Genomic DNA, 20,295 nt, shown 5'->3' with positions numbered 1-20,295 from the left:
TACAACGCGTCAGGTACGTCTATGCGGTCGTGATTCTCAAGTCCTTATACAGTTGTCGAGACCATGCATCTTCGCCAGGGCTGCCACATCACGATGCCGGACACAACCGATAGACTCGGGCGTTAGGCTGCCAATTAGAGTACTACCTCCGTTTCAGTTTACAAGTCTTACGCGTTTACCTAGGTTGCCAATTTTATCACCCTAATATAAACTATATAACACAAAAATTATACCGTTTGAAAATAGAACATCTGAAGTTTATATTGGTATATTTTTTGTAATATATGACTTGTATTAGGTTGGTCAAATTGACGGCCTAGGGGTACGCGCACGCCCTGTAAACTGAGAGAGAGATAGTAATAGTACTATTGAATTTATTATCCATCCGGAGTAGATCATCAAAGTTTGACCCAAAATATAAAAAGTATAAGACTACCAAAATATGATCCATATGCTATAGAAAGTAATAGTACTATTGAATTTGTGTTCAAAAGAGGATACCAACGGTGACATATAGTATATATATTTTATCAGTAAAATTTATGGTGAAACCTTGACCCTAGTAGAATTTTTTCGGGCCGAGATTAGTTTCTTTTAGCTTATGAATAACTATATTTTAAATGAAAATTTGGAGAACCACAGTAAACACACATAAGCTTTCAATATTTGACTTTGAATTATGGTTTTCATTTTGTTTTCAAAATACCTGGCTCCAAGGAGACAGTAGCCAAAAACTCGCAGTGACGTATAAACGTGTTTCCCTTTCTTATACAGCGACAAGTTGGCATCAGTTTTTTTTCCATTTATTTTATTTATGGGAACACACTTCACTTGATGAGGCCGAAACAACACGCGCTCACGGCTGAGAGCAGTGATTAGAGGTGAAAGTAATGCAGTGCCAATTGTTAAGAGCAACGGCAGCAGCGCAGTCAACTACTCCCTTCGTTCCTAAATATTTGTCTTTTTAGAGATTTCAACAAATGACTACATACGAAGCAAAAGGAGTGAATTTACACTATAAAATATGTCTATATACATCCGTATGTAGTAGTCCATTTAAAATCTTTAAAAAAATAAATATTTAGGAACGAAGGAAGTATACATTTGCGCTGACGTTCATACGATGTAGGCAAGTGCAATCACTATCATACTGATGGAATCATGGAAAGGTGAGGAAACTTCTCGTGGCTTCTTCCCGTCGCCGGACGCTAATACGCCACGAGCAGGAAGCCTTCCAGGAAAGACGTTCAGGTCGTTATCTACGCTAAGCCACAAAAAGGTTCTAATACTTTTACCACAAAAGAGGTGATCTACTAACTCGTTGACCATTTTATCTTGTACTCACTCTGTTCGGAATTAGTTATCGGAGAAATGAATGTACCCTAGACATATTTTATTTTCAGATACATTCATTTTTATTCATTTTTACGACAAGTAATCTCGAATGGAAGGAGTAAAATTTATTGGAATTATACATGGTCTAAGTAATATCACAACTTGTTTTAAACAACAGTACTCCCATTGCAAAAAATATGTCTACGGTCTACCTGAATTCAAACTTTCTGAAATGAATGATCTACAGAGATCTTGTCGTAATGCTCTTTGAAATTCAATTTTTCTGAAGTACACATTGTTCAAACCAGAAAGGCTAGGACACACAAGTTTGCGTCATCGCTTCCATGCTGATTGATCGCAATCAGCACCAAACTGCTCGGCCAAAAGAAAGCACCAAACTGCTGGAGCCTTGATGAGAACACGGCCAGATACGCTGTATCTTGTTCCCAAGGGATGCGCTTCTCTTCGGAGGAGCCGATGACGGAGATGGTGACGAGAGGAAACGGGAACGGGAAAATAGTCCGATCACACAATGTCGATACCGTAGGAAAAAGAACGCCCGGCGCGGGATGCCACCGCCCACCGGCACCTATAAATACAATCTTCATCCACATGTTGAGCCACACACATACATCGCTAAGCACTAAAATCTACTGTTTCTTGCTTCTGGACTCCAGAAGCAAAAACAGTAGATTTTAGCGATTCCTTTGGCATAGCATCCTATTGGCGCTACAAAATCTGCATCCAGTTCACACAAGATGGTAGCGAGCAAGATGATGGTGGCGAAGGAGGCGATCCCACTGCTGACGCCGCACAAGATGGGGCGGTTCGAGCTCTCACACCGGGTGGTGCTCGCGCCGCTCACGCGCTGCAGCTCCTATGCCAACGTGCCACAGCCGCACGCCGCGGCGTACTACTCGCAGCGGGCCACCAGGGGCGGCCTCCTCATCGCCGAGGCCACCGGCGTCTCCGCCACCGCGCAGGGGTACCCGGAGACACCCGGCATCTGGACGCAGCAGCAGGTCGACGCCGTCCACCGCAAGGGCGCTCTCTTCTTCTGTCAGCTTTGGCACGTCGGGAGGGTCTCCACCAACGGTACATTCCTTTCCTAAGAAATTCATGCTATTTTGTGTTGCTAAACTATATGATCCCCATGATCCAGTAATAGTCACTAATACTTAATCTCGCTCTCTGTTTATATATGGACAAAGAGTCTGGTATGGGCAGGCGCCGATCTCCAGCACTGACAAGCAGATAACGCCTGATGCCGAGTCTGGTATGGTCTACTCCAAACCCCGACAGCTTCAAACGGACGAGATACCACTGATCGTTGATGACTTCAGACGCGCTGCCAGAAACACAATCGAGGCGGGGTTCGATGGCGTGGAGATCCACGGGGCACACGGGTACCTATTGGAGCAGTTCATGAAAGACAACTCTAACGACCGCACCGACGAGTATGGTGGCAGCCTTGAGAACCGATGCCGCTTTGCATTGGAGGTAATCGATGCTATCGTCTATGAGATTGGTGCGGATCGTGTAGGCATCATGTTGTCTCCATTCGTGGACTACATGGACTGCTTCGACTCCGACCCACATACACTCGGGATGTACATGGTACAACAACTTAACAAGCATCAAGGATTTGTCTATTGCCATATGGTAGAGCCGCGGATGGCCATTGTGGATGGCCACAAGCAGATGCCCCACGGGCTCCTGCCCTTCAGGAAAGCATTCAAGGGCACTTTCATTGCCGCTGGAGGGTATGATCGGGAGGAAGGCAACAAAGTGGTGGCCGACGGCTATGCTGATCTCGTTGGTTACGGGAGGATCTTTCTGGCTAATCCAGATTTGCCTATGAGATTCGAGCTCGACTCACCATTGAACAAGTACGACCGCAACACTTTCTACACGCATGATCCTGTCATTGGCTACACAGATTATCCTTTCCTTGAAGGCTCGAATGCCGAGTAGTTGACCCACTCGACTTCAATAGTGATGTGCTTGATTTTATACAATATGTAATGATTTATTCAATGTGTGTATGCACGGGGCATGCGCATTGTATCATTTCCATAAATAATTTACTTTTATTCTCCCATGAAATGCCAATATGTCAAGATATTATTTTTCCCATCAATAGTGATATCACTGGCTTCAACAACCTGTAAGACAAGTTCTATTCCAATGATACCCAAAACAGCGGTGCGTCCTTACCGGTTGGTTTCGTTTTGATGAGGAGGGACTTCCCTATCCAGCCTATTCCAATAGCGGCTTCAGCAGCTGCAAGGGCTATAACAAAGTTTGCGAAAATATCTCTTCTTAATTGGCAACTATCAAATAGATCAGAAAATGTTATGAGATTTTCATTATTTGAATTCAGTATAAGTTCAAGACATATTAGAGTTTTAACTGTGTTTCGGCTTGTGATCAATCCATAGATACCAATCAAAAATAAATACACTAAAAAAAGTACATGCTCAAGCATCATTAACTATCTCCTTATCAATCTTGATTCATTTCAATATGAGGGCAAGAATTGAACCAATTCAATTAATTACAATGGAACAATTACACAATAAAAGAGAAAAGAAAGAAGGTATTTGTTGGCAGTAGATGTGTTTTACTAAATCAAAAATTGTGATTCGTTAGTGATTTATGTCTGCCCCGCTAGCCTTTATTGCGACACCAACACAGCTTGTACGCGCTGCTAGATCTAGTTGGCCTCGATTCCCTTTTTGTCCTGCCATTCCAGGTAGGCGCTCTGCTGAAGCACGATGATGCAGGTAGGTAAACCTTGCTCACATTCCTAGTTTGAAAACAATAGCCATCTATTGATTCGTTTGCCATTGGGATGCCCGGTTACAATGCGTCGGGTACACGATTCTCGAGTCCTTGTACAGTCGTCCAGACCATGCGTCTCTGTCTGGGCTGCCCACATCATGACGCCGGACACAACAGGTAGACTTGCCCGTGAGGCTGCCAATTAGAGTAGTAGTACTATTGAACCTATTATGCATCCCGAGTAGATCATCAAAGTTTGACCAAAAATATAGAAAGTATACGACTACCAAAATACGATTCATATGCTATAGAAAGTAATAGTACTATTGAATTTGTGTTCAAAAGAGAATACCAACTGTGACATACAATATATATTTTATCAGTAAAATTTATGGTGAAAGTTTGACCCTAGTAGATGTTTTTGGGCTAAGATTTGTTTCTTTCAGCTTACAAATAACTATATTTTAAAATGAAAATTTAGAGGACCATAGTGAACACATATAAGCTTTCAATATTTGTTTTGAAACTTTGAATTATGGTTTTCAAAATTTTTAAATACCGGGCTCCAAGGAGACGGTAGCCAAAAACTCGCAGTGATGTATAAACGTGTTTCTTTTTGTTCGACAAGTCTGCATCAAGTTTGTTTTTGTTCATTTATTTTAAAGAACAAACGCTGGCTGAGAGGAGTGGTTAGAGGAGTAGCATCTAGCATGCGGCAGCAGCGCAGTCAACTCCACGTTTCCGCTGACGTTCGCACGATGTAGACAAGTGCGACAACACTCAACTGATGGAATCATGAAAAGGTCAGGAAGCTTCTCCTGGCTTGTTCCCATCGCCAGACGCTAATGTGCCGCGAGCACCAAGCCTTCCAGGAAAGAAGTTCAGGTTGTTACCTATGCTAAGAGCATCTTTAGCCGTTGGGCCCTCAGGATGTCGAAAAAGCGCTGTTTAGGGTCGAATCGGCGTTTACTTTCAGCGTGGGGCGATTGCGTTTCCAGTCGTCGCTCCCAGGTCGCCTCCAAAATCGGCGCAAATTCGGCGATCTGATACGAATTTGGCACAAACTCGGCGATTTTTCATTCAAATTTGTACAAAAAATAAGAAAACAAACAAACTACGCCTAGCCCTACTACGCCGCGGCTGCCGCCCGCCTTCTACATGCCAAGGAGCCTGTAGAACTGGGTGTAGTCGCTGCCGCCGTCGTCGTTGTTGTCGTCGCCGCCCTGCGTCCCGCCGGAGCCGCCGCCGTCCCTACTGCACCCCTGACCAGGGTCGCCGACACGCGTCGGGTTGGACGGCCCAGGCGCGTCCTCCTCGTCGTTGTCGAGGACGACGACGCCGCGCTCCTCGCGTCCGCGGTGCCGTGCCTTGATCTCAGCGTAGGCCCGGCGCTGGCGCGCCACCTGCTCACGGACGTAGTCCGCCTTCACCCACTTGAGGGCGGTCTCGTCGGCGGCGGCCATTTCTGCGTGCTCCTTCTTGGGGAGCAACCCCGGCTCGGTCTTCGGCCGGACTAGGCGGAGGGAACGCGGGGAGGGGCGGTCGCCCTCGTTGATGACGAGGGCAGCGCTGCGGGTGCGGCGCCCAAGCGGCGTCTCCTGCGGCTCCGGCTTGATGGGCGGAGCGCTGGCGACCCGGAGGAGAGAGAACCGGAGCCCGACGATGAGGAGGTCACCGCCTCCATTAGCCGCGGCGTCCAGGAGCTGCCACGACGGCGAGAGAAGGACGGGCGCGCCTGGTACTCGAGACGCGGCGTGTTGCCGGTCTCGATGTGGTTGAGGACGACCTCGAGGGTGCGGCCGGGCACGCCCCACCATTCGTGCCGCCCGTCGGCGTTGAATCGGCCGCGGGGGATGGTGCCGTTGGCGGAGGCGGTCTGGTCTTTGCGGCGGCGGTCGAAGTACATCGTCCACAACGTGTGGCTGTCGATGGCGTACCTCGTCTCGTTTCGCTGCTCCTCCGACAGCGACGAACGGATGCAGGCGATCTCGGCCCGCCGTTCAACCCCGGTGGGCACCGGGGGTACCGGGACGCCGCCGACGCTCAACTTCCATGAGCCCGGCACCCGCATGTCTGGGGGTGTCGAATAGTCGGCCTCGTAGAGGAGGCGCGCCTCGTCCTCGTGGAGATGGCGGCGACCGAAGCCGTTCGCAGCCGCGGCGTCGCCGGGGTACCGCTCAGCCATTGCTCGTCGGCGGGGGAAGAGGGGGGAGAGTTGCTTCTGTGGTGAGACGAGGCGAGAGAGAAGGCGAGTTGTGGCGACTGTGGCATTCACCGGCGGGGAGGTCGGCATTTATAGCCGAAGCGGGGCGGTGAGAACCTCCATGCCGGGTGATGTGTGGCAGGAGCGGGCGGGACGCGCATTGCGGCGCCTTCACTGCGCCGCCTGTGAGGCATCAAGGCAGGCTGATCGGTGCGGCAGCGCGGCAGACTTGGCATTGATTCCCGCGGGAACCGAGGCGATGAGGACGACGAAGCGGCGTGTCGCTGACTCGGCGGGCCCATTCCCATTCACGCCAAAAATCGGTTTCCCTGGCGCCCCAGGCGACCCCTAGCGCGCCGGGTTCGGCCTGGGTCCAGCGGCGCGAGTTTCGGCCCAATCCAGTGAAAAATGGGCTCCTGGTACGCGACTGAGCCATTTTTTGGGTGCCGACGCTAAAAAATGATCTGGGTGCCTGTTGGGGGCGCGGCTGGAGATGCTCTAAGTTACAAAAGGGTTTAATTCTTCGGAAACACTAACGCCCACACGTGTGGGCGTTTGCATCCCGCCCACACGCGTGGATCCGCGTCCGTTTATGGGTGCACGAATCTTGGCATGTTTGTGGTGCCACGTAGGATCGGGCTGGTGTGTGGGCATTTACCCGGTCGCCCACACGTCTGTTTCACCACACGGAGGGGCCGGTGTGTTGGCGTTTAGCAGTTCGCCCACACACCAGTTTTCACTCACGCACAAGGGCTGGTGTGTGGGCGTTTGCCATCTCGCCCACACGCCCGTCTCCTCTCCCACACCCAAGCTGTCAGTTGCCATGCGTTTTGCAGTGTATATGGCAACTGCCCTAGTGTGCTTGCAAGCAGATGGCAACTCTCTTTTTTTTACCCGTACATATCAGTTGCCATATGTTTTGCAGGGTACACGGCAACTGCCCCTAGTGTGCTTGTAAGCATATGTCAACTCTCTCTTTTACCCGAACATGTTGTTTTGCCATGTCTCTTTGTAGCGCTACATGGAAACTGCTTAATGTTAGTAGGTGGCAACCTCTAAAGTTTTTAAATCATGGCAACTATAGTAAACCAGACCATACATGGCAACAGCTGCACTTGTCCAAAATGGCATCTGGCACTTCACCTGAGATGGCAACTGCAGTTGAGCAACCATGGCAACTGTAGTTGTCCGACATGGCAACTGTAGTTCAGCGACATGGCAACTGCAGGTAAACGGACATTGAAGAGGGTCCGGACCATGGCAACTGCAGGGACGCGTGGTGACTGCCACGCTGGGCGTGCGGGACCGTGAGGTTGGTGGCTGAGAGAGGTCGTGTGGGCGTTATGCATTTTGCCCACACGTAGACATGTGAAAGGAACCGCAAGGGAAAAAAAGAGGCGTGTGGGCGCTAGTTGTTTTGCCCACACGTAGGCGTGTGGGCTGGTCCTTTTAGGCACCACACAAAACGTGTGGGCAGACCCCTTAACGCCCACACGTGTGGCAGTTATCGTCGTCCTAATTCTTTTACCACAAAAGAGGTTATCTACTGAACTCGTTGACCACTATATCTTGGGAGTACATTTTTTTTGAGAATCACCGGGAGGGAGTTTTCCCACCTGAATATATTACTCAAAGTGGCCAGAATGCCAGAGTGGTGATCCAGTTTATAAGGAAAACCGGATCAAAAACCTTAACAAATTGACCCCGTTTATAAGGAAAACCGGGCCGAAAACCGTACAAGGCACAGCCTAGGTGGCGGATATAAGACCATCACCATGAGAGACACAAGTAGACGTGGGGTGTCGTCGAGAGATCACAATACCAGGACTTTGCAAACAGCCGAACGCATCGGCGGGCATACCGGCCTCGTGGCACAACTTAGGAGCATCCACAATCAACGAGTGTCATCCCAGACACGAACCTTGACTGGGGCTCCGTCACAGAAAAACGGAACGAATAGCAGTTTGAGAGGCATTTTGCGCCATCCTTGAGCAAAGATGAGTCGAGACAACACCAAGAGCACCAAGCTCGCCGCAACACAACGGTAACCATGAGAGGGTCTTGAGCAACCATTACCAACCTGAGCCGCACGAGAACACCACCACCGTAGACGAAGAGCTCCAATCAACCGAGACCATCCATGATGCCTCAAGGCTATTGGTGCAGCCGAAAGGCAACGAGCGACCGAGTCCACACCCGGACGAAGAGTCACACGCAGCCGAGACTACATCACAACAGCCGAAGAGTCACACCCCGAGTAAAATTTATTGGAATTACATGGTCTAATGTAATATCACAACTGGTTTTAACTTTAAACAACAGTACTCATTGTAAAAATATGTCTACCTGAGTTCAAACTTTCTCAAATGAATGATCTACAGAGATCTTGTCGTAATGCTCTGTGAAATTCAGTTTTTCTAAAGTACACATTGTACAACCAGAAAGGCTAGGACACACAAGTTTGCGTCATCGCTTCCATGCTGACCGATCGCAATCAGCACCAAACTGCTCGGCTCAAAAGAAAAGAAAAACACCAAAGTGCTGGAGCCTTGATGAGAACACGGCCAGATACACTGTATCTTGTTCCCACAGGATGCGCTCCTCTTCGGAGGAGAGGGTGACGAGAGGAAGAGGAAACGGGAACAGAGTCTGGTCAAACAATGTCGACACCGTAGGAAAAGACGCGCGGCGCGGGATGCCGCCGGCACCTATAACTATAAATACAATCTTCCTCCTCATGTTAAGCCACAGACATACAGAGCTTAGTTCAGAAACAAGAAACAGAGCAGGTTTTAGCGATTCCTTTGGAATAGCATCCTATTGGCGCTGCACTGCACAATCTGCATCCAGTTCACACAAGATGGTAGCGAGCAAGATGATGGTGGCGAAGGAGGCGATCCCACTGCTGACGCCGCACAAGATAGGGCGGTTCGAGCTCTCCCACCGGGTGGTGCTCGCGCCGCTCACGCGCTGCCGCTCCTACACCAACGTGCCGCAGCCGCACGCCGCGCTGTACTACTCGCAGCGGGCGACGGAGGGCGGCCTGCTCGTCGCGGAGGCCACTGGCGTCTCCGCCACCGCGCAGGGGTACCCGGAGACGCCCGGCGTCTGGACGCAGCAGCAGGTCGACGCCTGGAAGCCCATCGTCGACGCCGTCCACCGCAAGGGCGCTTTCTTCTTCTGTCAGCTTTCGCACGTCGGGAGGGTCTCCACGAATGGTACGTCCCTTTCCTAAGCAATTATAGGCATCGATGCTATTTTGTCTTGCTGAACTATATAATTCCCGTAATCGATTAATTGTTACAGTACTTATATCTTGCTCTCTGTTTATATTGAAACAAAACAGATTTCCAGCCAGATGGACAGGCGCCGATCTCCAGCACCGACAAACAGATAACACCCGATGCTGAGTCCGGCATGGTTTACTCCAAGCCCCGGCAGCTTCAAACAGAGGAGATACCATTGATCGTCGATGACTTCAGACGCGCTGCCCGGAATGCCATCGAGTCGGGGTTCGACGGTGTTGAGATCCACGGGGCACATGGGTACCTATTGGAGCAGTTCATGAAAGACAGCTCTAACGATCGCACCGACGAGTATGGTGGAAACCTCGAGAACCGGTGCCGTTTTGCAGTGGAGGTAATTGATGCTATTGTCCATGAGATTGGTGCCGATCGCGTAGGAATCAGGTTGTCTCCATTTGTGGATTACATGGATTGCTTCGACTCTGATCCACATGCACTCGGAATGTACATGGTGCAACAACTCAACAAACATCAAGGGTTTGTCTATTGCCATATGGTAGAGCCGCGGATGGCCATTGTGGATGGCCGCAGTCAGATACCCCATGGGCTCTTGCCCTTCAGGAAATCATTCAACGGCACTTTCATTGCCGCCGGAGGGTATGATCGAGAGGAAGGCAACAAAGTGGTGGCCGACGGCTATGCTGATCTCGTTGCTTATGGGAGGATCTTTTATCTTTCTGGCTAATCCAGATTTGCCTAAGAGATTCGAGCTCGACTCACCCTTGAACAAGTACGACCGCAACACTTTCTACACGCAAGATCCTGTCATTGGCTACACAGATTATCCTTTCCTTGAAGGATCGAATGGGGAGTAGTTCACCCAGTCGACTTGAATTAGTGATGTGTTTGATTTTATACAGTAGGTAATGATTTATTCAATGTGTGTATGCACGGGCATGCGCATTGTATCATTTCCATCAATAATTTACCTTTGTTCTCCCATGTAATGCCAATATGTCAAGATATTATTTTTTTCATCAACAGTGACATCACTGTCTTCAACAACCTGTAAGACAAATTATATTCCCACGGTACCCAAAAACGGTGGTGCGTCCTCACGGGTTGGTTTTGTTTTGATGAGGAGGGGACTTCCCTATCCGGCCTATTCCAATAGCGGCTTCAGCAGCCGCAAGGGCTATAACAAAGTTCGCAAAAATATCTCCTTTTAATTGGCAACTATCAAATAGATTAGAAAATGTTATGAGATTTTCATTAATTGAATTCAGTATAAGTTCAAGACATATTAGAGTTCTAACTATGTTTCGGCTTGTGATCAATCCATAGATACCAACCAAAAATAAATACACCCAAAAAAAGTATATGCTCAAACATCATTAACTAACTCCTTATCAATCTTGATTCATTTCAATATGAGGACAAGAATTGGACCGATTCAATTAATTACAATAGAACAATTACACAACAAAAGAGAAAGAAAGAAGGTATTTGTTGGCAATAGATGGGTTTTTACTAAATAAAAATTATGATTTGTTAGTTATTTACGTCGGCCCCGCTAGCCTTTATTGGGACACCAACACAGCTTGTATGCGCTGCTAGACCTAGTTGGCTTCAATTCCCATTTTGTTTTGCCATTCTAGGTAGGCGCTCTGCTGACGCACGACGATGCAGATAGGTAAACCTCGTGCACATTCCTAGTGTAAAATCAATAGCCATCTATTGATTCGTTTGCCATTGGGATGCCCGGTTACAACGCGTCAGGTACGTCTATGCGGTCGTGATTCTCAAGTCCTTATACAGTTGTCGAGACCATGCATCTTCGCCAGGGCTGCCACATCACGATGCCGGACACAACCGATAGACTCGGGCGTTAGGCTGCCAATTAGAGTACTACCTCCGTTTCAGTTTACAAGTCTTACGCGTTTACCTAGGTTGCCAATTTTATCACCCTAATATAAACTATATAACACAAAAATTATACCGTTTGAAAATAGAACATCTGAAGTTTATATTGGTATATTTTTTGTAATATATGACTTGTATTAGGTTGGTCAAATTGACGGCCTAGGGGTACGCGCACGCCCTGTAAACTGAGAGAGAGGTAGTAATAGTACTATTGAATTTATTATCCATCCGGAGTAGATCATCAAAGTTTGACCCAAAATATAAAAAGTATAAGACTACCAAAATATGATCCATATGCTATAGAAAGTAATAGTACTATTGAATTTGTGTTCAAAAGAGGATACCAACGGTGACATATAGTATATATATTTTATCAGTAAAATTTATGGTGAAACCTTGACCCTAGTAGAATTTTTTCGGGCCGAGATTAGTTTCTTTTAGCTTATGAATAACTATATTTTAAATGAAAATTTGGAGAATCACAGTAAACACACATAAGCTTTCAATATTTGACTTTGAATTATGGTTTTCATTTTGTTTTCAAAATACCTGGCTCCAAGGAGACAGTAGCCAAAAACTCGCAGTGACGTATAAACGTGTTTCCCTTTCTTATACAGCGACAAGTTGGCATCAGTTTTTTTTCCATTTATTTTATTTATGGGAACACACTTCACTTGATGAGGCCGAAACAACACGCGCTCACGGCTGAGAGCAGTGATTAGAGGTGAAAGTAATGCAGTGCCAATTGTTAAGAGCAACGGCAGCAGCGCAGTCAACTACTCCCTTCGTTCCTAAATATTTGTCTTTTTAGAGATTTCAACAAATGACTACATACGAAGCAAAAGGAGTGAATTTACACTATAAAATATGTCTATATACATCCGTATGTAGTAGTCCATTTAAAATCTTTAAAAAAATAAATATTTAGGAACGAAGGAAGTATACATTTGCGCTGACGTTCATACGATGTAGGCAAGTGCAATCACTATCATACTGATGGAATCATGGAAAGGTGAGGAAACTTCTCGTGGCTTCTTCCCGTCGCCGGACGCTAATACGCCACGAGCAGGAAGCCTTCCAGGAAAGACGTTCAGGTCGTTATCTACGCTAAGCCACAAAAAGGTTCTAATACTTTTACCACAAAAGAGGTGATCTACTAACTCGTTGACCATTTTATCTTGTACTCACTCTGTTCGGAATTAGTTATCGGAGAAATGAATGTACCCTAGACATATTTTATTTTCAGATACATTCATTTTTATTCATTTTTACGACAAGTAATCTCGAATGGAAGGAGTAAAATTTATTGGAATTATACATGGTCTAAGTAATATCACAACTTGTTTTAAACAACAGTACTCCCATTGCAAAAAATATGTCTACGGTCTACCTGAATTCAAACTTTCTGAAATGAATGATCTACAGAGATCTTGTCGTAATGCTCTTTGAAATTCAATTTTTCTGAAGTACACATTGTTCAAACCAGAAAGGCTAGGACACACAAGTTTGCGTCATCGCTTCCATGCTGATTGATCGCAATCAGCACCAAACTGCTCGGCCAAAAGAAAGCACCAAACTGCTGGAGCCTTGATGAGAACACGGCCAGATACGCTGTATCTTGTTCCCAAGGGATGCGCTTCTCTTCGGAGGAGCCGATGACGGAGATGGTGACGAGAGGAAACGGGAACGGGAAAATAGTCCGATCACACAATGTCGATACCGTAGGAAAAAGAACGCCCGGCGCGGGATGCCACCGCCCACCGGCACCTATAAATACAATCTTCATCCACATGTTGAGCCACACACATACAGCGCTAAGCACTAAAATCTACTGTTTCTTGCTTCTGGACTCCAGAAGCAAAAACAGTAGATTTTAGCGATTCCTTTGGCATAGCATCCTATTGGCGCTACAAAATCTGCATCCAGTTCACACAAGATGGTAGCGAGCAAGATGATGGTGGCGAAGGAGGTGATCCCACTGCTGACGCCGCACAAGATGGGGCGGTTCGAGCTCTCACACCGGGTGGTGCTCGCGCCGCTCACGCGCTGCAGCTCCTATGCCAACGTGCCACAGCCGCACGCCGCGGCGTACTACTCGCAGCGGGCCACCAGGGGCGGCCTCCTCATCGCCGAGGCCACCGGCGTCTCCGCCACCGCGCAGGGGTACCCGGAGACACCCGGCATCTGGACGCAGCAGCAGGTCGACGCCGTCCACCGCAAGGGCGCTCTCTTCTTCTGTCAGCTTTGGCACGTCGGGAGGGTCTCCACCAACGGTACATTCCTTTCCTAAGAAATTCATGCTATTTTGTGTTGCTAAACTATATGATCCCCATGATCCAGTAATAGTCACTAATACTTAATCTCGCTCTCTGTTTATATATGGACAAAGAGTCTGGTATGGGCAGGCGCCGATCTCCAGCACTGACAAGCAGATAACGCCTGATGCCGAGTCTGGTATGGTCTACTCCAAACCCCGACAGCTTCAAACGGACGAGATACCACTGATCGTTGATGACTTCAGACGCGCTGCCAGAAACACAATCGAGGCGGGGTTCGATGGCGTGGAGATCCACGGGGCACACGGGTACCTATTGGAGCAGTTCATGAAAGACAACTCTAACGACCGCACCGACGAGTATGGTGGCAGCCTTGAGAACCGATGCCGCTTTGCATTGGAGGTAATCGATGCTATCGTCTATGAGATTGGTGCGGATCGTGTAGGCATCATGTTGTCTCCATTCGTGGACTACATGGACTGCTTCGACTCCGACCCACATACACTCGGGATGTACATGGTACAACAACTTAACAAGCATCAAGGATTTGTCTATTGCCATATGGTAGAGCCGCGGATGGCCATTGTGGATGGCCACAAGCAGATGCCCCACGGGCTCCTGCCCTTCAGGAAAGCATTCAAGGGCACTTTCATTGCCGCTGGAGGGTATGATCGGGAGGAAGGCAACAAAGTGGTGGCCGACGGCTATGCTGATCTCGTTGGTTACGGGAGGATCTTTCTGGCTAATCCAGATTTGCCTATGAGATTCGAGCTCGACTCACCATTGAACAAGTACGACCGCAACACTTTCTACACGCATGATCCTGTCATTGGCTACACAGATTATCCTTTCCTTGAAGGCTCGAATGCCGAGTAGTTGACCCACTCGACTTCAATAGTGATGTGCTTGATTTTATACAATATGTAATGATTTATTCAATGTGTGTATGCACGGGGCATGCGCATTGTATCATTTCCATAAATAATTTACTTTTATTCTCCCATGAAATGCCAATATGTCAAGATATTATTTTTCCCATCAATAGTGATATCACTGGCTTCAACAACCTGTAAGACAAGTTCTATTCCAATGATACCCAAAACAGCGGTGCGTCCTTACCGGTTGGTTTCGTTTTGATGAGGAGGGACTTCCCTATCCAGCCTATTCCAATAGCGGCTTCAGCAGCTGCAAGGGCTATAACAAAGTTTGCGAAAATATCTCTTCTTAATTGGCAACTATCAAATAGATCAGAAAATGTTATGAGATTTTCATTATTTGAATTCAGTATAAGTTCAAGACATATTAGAGTTTTAACTGTGTTTCGGCTTGTGATCAATCCATAGATACCAATCAAAAATAAATACACTAAAAAAAGTACATGCTCAAGCATCATTAACTATCTCCTTATCAATCTTGATTCATTTCAATATGAGGGCAAGAATTGAACCAATTCAATTAATTACAATGGAACAATTACACAATAAAAGAGAAAAGAAAGAAGGTATTTGTTGGCAGTAGATGTGTTTTACTAAATCAAAAATTGTGATTCGTTAGTGATTTATGTCTGCCCCGCTAGCCTTTATTGCGACACCAACACAGCTTGTACGCGCTGCTAGATCTAGTTGGCCTCGATTCCCTTTTTGTCCTGCCATTCCAGGTAGGCGCTCTGCTGAAGCACGATGATGCAGGTAGGTAAACCTTGCTCACATTCCTAGTTTGAAAACAATAGCCATCTATTGATTCGTTTGCCATTGGGATGCCCGGTTACAATGCGTCGGGTACACGATTCTCGAGTCCTTGTACAGTCGTCCAGACCATGCGTCTCTGTCTGGGCTGCCCACATCATGACGCCGGACACAACAGGTAGACTTGCCCGTGAGGCTGCCAATTAGAGTAGTAGTACTATTGAACCTATTATGCATCCCGAGTAGATCATCAAAGTTTGACCAAAAATATAGAAAGTATACGACTACCAAAATACGATTCATATGCTATAGAAAGTAATAGTACTATTGAATTTGTGTTCAAAAGAGAATACCAACTGTGACATACAATATATATTTTATCAGTAAAATTTATGGTGAAAGTTTGACCCTAGTAGATGTTTTTGGGCTAAGATTTGTTTCTTTCAGCTTACAAATAACTATATTTTAAAATGAAAATTTAGAGGACCATAGTGAACACATATAAGCTTTCAATATTTGTTTTGAAACTTTGAATTATGGTTTTCAAAATTTTTAAATACCGGGCTCCAAGGAGACGGTAGCCAAAAACTCGCAGTGATGTATAAACGTGTTTCTTTTTGTTCGACAAGTCTGCATCAAGTTTGTTTTTGTTCATTTATTTTAAAGAACAAACGCTGGCTGAGAGGAGTGGTTAGAGGAGTAGCATCTAGCATGCGGCAGCAGCGCAGTCAACTCCACGTTTCCGCTGACGTTCGCACGATGTAGACAAGTGCGACAACACTCAACTGATGGAATCATGAAAAGGTCAGGAAGCTTCTCCTGGCTTGTTCCCATCGCCAGACGCTAATGTGCCGCGAGCACCAAGCCTTCCAGGAAAGAAGTTCAGGTTGTTACCTATGCTAAGAGCATCTTTAGCCGTTGGGCCCTCAGGATGTCGAAAAAGCGCTGTTTAGGGTCGAATCGGCGTTTACTTTCAGCGTGGGGCGATTGCGTTTCCAGTCGTCGCTCCCAGGTCGCCTCCAAAATCGGCGCAAATTCGGCGATCTGATACGAATTTGGCACAAACTCGGCGATTTTTCATTCAAATTTGTACAAAAAATAAGAAAACAAACAAACTACGCCTAGCCCTACTACGCCGCGGCTGCCGCCCGCCTTCTACATGCCAAGGAGCCTGTAGAACTGGGTGTAGTCGCTGCCGCCGTCGTCGTTGTTGTCGTCGCCGCCCTGCGTCCCGCCGGAGCCGCCGCCGTCCCTACTGCACCCCTGACCAGGGTCGCCGACACGCGTCGGGTTGGACGGCCCAGGCGCGTCCTCCTCGTCGTTGTCGAGGACGACGACGCCGCGCTCCTCGCGTCCGCGGTGCCGTGCCTTGATCTCAGCGTAGGCCCGGCGCTGGCGCGCCACCTGCTCACGGACGTAGTCCGCCTTCACCCACTTGAGGGCGGTCTCGTCGGCGGCGGCCATTTCTGCGTGCTCCTTCTTGGGGAGCAACCCCGGCTCGGTCTTCGGCCGGACTAGGCGGAGGGAACGCGGGGAGGGGCGGTCGCCCTCGTTGATGACGAGGGCAGCGCTGCGGGTGCGGCGCCCAAGCGGCGTCTCCTGCGGCTCCGGCTTGATGGGCGGAGCGCTGGCGACCCGGAGGAGAGAGAACCGGAGCCCGACGATGAGGAGGTCACCGCCTCCATTAGCCGCGGCGTCCAGGAGCTGCCACGACGGCGAGAGAAGGACGGGCGCGCCTGGTACTCGAGACGCGGCGTGTTGCCGGTCTCGATGTGGTTGAGGACGACCTCGAGGGTGCGGCCGGGCACGCCCCACCATTCGTGCCGCCCGTCGGCGTTGAATCGGCCGCGGGGGATGGTGCCGTTGGCGGAGGCGGTCTGGTCTTTGCGGCGGCGGTCGAAGTACATCGTCCACAACGTGTGGCTGTCGATGGCGTACCTCGTCTCGTTTCGCTGCTCCTCCGACAGCGACGAACGGATGCAGGCGATCTCGGCCCGCCGTTCAACCCCGGTGGGCACCGGGGGTACCGGGACGCCGCCGACGCTCAACTTCCATGAGCCCGGCACCCGCATGTCTGGGGGTGTCGAATAGTCGGCCTCGTAGAGGAGGCGCGCCTCGTCCTCGTGGAGATGGCGGCGACCGAAGCCGTTCGCAGCCGCGGCGTCGCCGGGGTACCGCTCAGCCATTGCTCGTCGGCGGGGGAAGAGGGGGGAGAGTTGCTTCTGTGGTGAGACGAGGCGAGAGAGAAGGCGAGTTGTGGCGACTGTGGCATTCACCGGCGGGGAGGTCGGCATTTATAGCCGAAGCGGGGCGGTGAGAACCTCCATGCCGGGTGATGTGTGGCAGGAGCGGGCGGGACGCGCATTGCGGCGCCTTCACTGCGCCGCCTGTGAGGCATCAAGGCAGGCTGATCGGTGCGGCAGCGCGGCAGACTTGGCATTGATTCCCGCGGGAACCGAGGCGATGAGGACGACGAAGCGGCGTGTCGCTGACTCGGCGGGCCCATTCCCATTCACGCCAAAAATCGGTTTCCCTGGCGCCCCAGGCGACCCCTAGCGCGCCGGGTTCGGCCTGGGTCCAGCGGCGCGAGTTTCGGCCCAATCCAGTGAAAAATGGGCTCCTGGTACGCGACTGAGCCATTTTTTGGGCGCCGACGCTAAAAAATGATCTGGGTGCCTGTTGGGGGCGCGGCTGGAGATGCTCTAAGTTACAAAAGGGTTTAATTCTTCGGAAACACTAACGCCCACACGTGTGGGCGTTTGCATCCCGCCCACACGCGTGGATCCGCGTCCGTTTATGGGTGCACGAATCTTGGCATGTTTGTGGTGCCACGTAGGATCGGGCTGGTGTGTGGGCATTTACCCGGTCGCCCACACGTCTGTTTCACCACACGGAGGGGCCGGTGTGTTGGCGTTTAGCAGTTCGCCCACACACCAGTTTTCACTCACGCACAAGGGCTGGTGTGTGGGCGTTTGCCATCTCGCCCACACGCCCGTCTCCTCTCCCACACCCAAGCTGTCAGTTGCCATGCGTTTTGCAGTGTATATGGCAACTGCCCTAGTGTGCTTGCAAGCAGATGGCAACTCTCTTTTTTTTACCCGTACATATCAGTTGCCATATGTTTTGCAGGGTACACGGCAACTGCCCCTAGTGTGCTTGTAAGCATATGTCAACTCTCTCTTTTACCCGAACATGTTGTTTTGCCATGTCTCTTTGTAGCGCTACATGGAAACTGCTTAATGTTAGTAGGTGGCAACCTCTAAAGTTTTTAAATCATGGCAACTATAGTAAACCAGACCATACATGGCAACAGCTGCACTTGTCCAAAATGGCATCTGGCACTTCACCTGAGATGGCAACTGCAGTTGAGCAACCATGGCAACTGTAGTTGTCCGACATGGCAACTGTAGTTCAGCGACATGGCAACTGCAGGTAAACGGACATTGAAGAGGGTCCGGACCATGGCAACTGCAGGGACGCGTGGTGACTGCCACGCTGGGCGTGCGGGACCGTGAGGTTGGTGGCTGAGAGAGGTCGTGTGGGCGTTATGCATTTTGCCCACACGTAGACATGTGAAAGGAACCGCAAGGGAAAAAAAGAGGCGTGTGGGCGCTAGTTGTTTTGCCCACACGTAGGCGTGTGGGCTGGTCCTTTTAGGCACCACACAAAACGTGTGGGCAGACCCCTTAACGCCCACACGTGTGGCAGTTATCGTCGTCCTAATTCTTTTACCACAAAAGAGGTTATCTACTGAACTCGTTGACCACTATATCTTGGGAGTACATTTTTTTTGAGAATCACCGGGAGGGAGTTTTCCCACCTGAATATATTACTCAAAGTGGCCAGAATGCCAGAGTGGTGATCCAGTTTATAAGGAAAACCGGATCAAAAACCTTAACAAATTGACCCCGTTTATAAGGAAAACCGGGCCGAAAACCGTACAAGGCACAGCCTAGGTGGCGGATATAAGACCATCACCATGAGAGACACAAGTAGACGTGGGGTGTCGTCGAGAGATCACAATACCAGGACTTTGCAAACAGCCGAACGCATCGGCGGGCATACCGGCCTCGTGGCACAACTTAGGAGCATCCACAATCAACGAGTGTCATCCCAGACACGAACCTTGACTGGGGCTCCGTCACAGAAAAACGGAACGAATAGCAGTTTGAGAGGCATTTTGCGCCATCCTTGAGCAAAGATGAGTCGAGACAACACCAAGAGCACCAAGCTCGCCGCAACACAACGGTAACCATGAGAGGGTCTTGAGCAACCATTACCAACCTGAGCCGCACGAGAACACCACCACCGTAGACGAAGAGCTCCAATCAACCGAGACCATCCATGATGCCTCAAGGCTATTGGTGCAGCCGAAAGGCAACGAGCGACCGAGTCCACACCCGGACGAAGAGTCACACGCAGCCGAGACTACATCACAACAGCCGAAGAGTCACACCCCGAGTAAAATTTATTGGAATTACATGGTCTAATGTAATATCACAACTGGTTTTAACTTTAAACAACAGTACTCATTGTAAAAATATGTCTACCTGAGTTCAAACTTTCTCAAATGAATGATCTACAGAGATCTTGTCGTAATGCTCTGTGAAATTCAGTTTTTCTAAAGTACACATTGTACAACCAGAAAGGCTAGGACACACAAGTTTGCGTCATCGCTTCCATGCTGACCAATCGCAATCAGCACCAAACTGCTCGGCTCAAAAGAAAAGAAAAACACCAAAGTGATGGAGCCTTGATGAGAACACGGCCAGATACACTGTATCTTGTTCCCACAGGATGCGCTCCTCTTCGGAGGAGAGGGTGACGAGAGGAAGAGGAAACGG

At 49.0% G+C, this 20,295-nt stretch overlaps 1 protein-coding gene and 2 pseudogenes across 1 annotated transcript; all 3 read left to right on the top strand.

Annotated features, from left to right (window-relative positions):
• The first annotated feature begins 256 nt into the window (after positions 1-256).
• Positions 257-3,441, top strand: LOC141027755 (12-oxophytodienoate reductase 1-like; annotated as a pseudogene).
• Positions 3,442-9,103: 5,662 nt separating this feature from the next.
• Positions 9,104-10,627, top strand: LOC141026411 (12-oxophytodienoate reductase 1-like; annotated as a pseudogene).
• A 2,692-nt stretch (positions 10,628-13,319) lies between these two features.
• Positions 13,320-14,774, top strand: LOC141026410 (12-oxophytodienoate reductase 1-like). Its single transcript, XM_073502904.1, has 2 exons — positions 13,320-13,763; positions 13,882-14,774. The coding sequence occupies exons 1-2, from the start codon at positions 13,427-13,429 to the stop codon at positions 14,640-14,642; spliced, it is 1,098 nt and encodes a 365-aa protein (XP_073359005.1). The 5' UTR covers positions 13,320-13,426; the 3' UTR covers positions 14,643-14,774.
• The last annotated feature ends 5,521 nt before the right edge of the window (positions 14,775-20,295 follow it).

The sequence above is a fragment of the Aegilops tauschii genome, chromosome 7, assembly GCF_002575655.3.
Source record: "Aegilops tauschii subsp. strangulata cultivar AL8/78 chromosome 7, Aet v6.0, whole genome shotgun sequence".
NCBI lineage: Eukaryota > Viridiplantae > Streptophyta > Magnoliopsida > Poales > Poaceae > Aegilops > Aegilops tauschii.
This window is presented reverse-complemented; position numbering and strand designations above follow the sequence as displayed.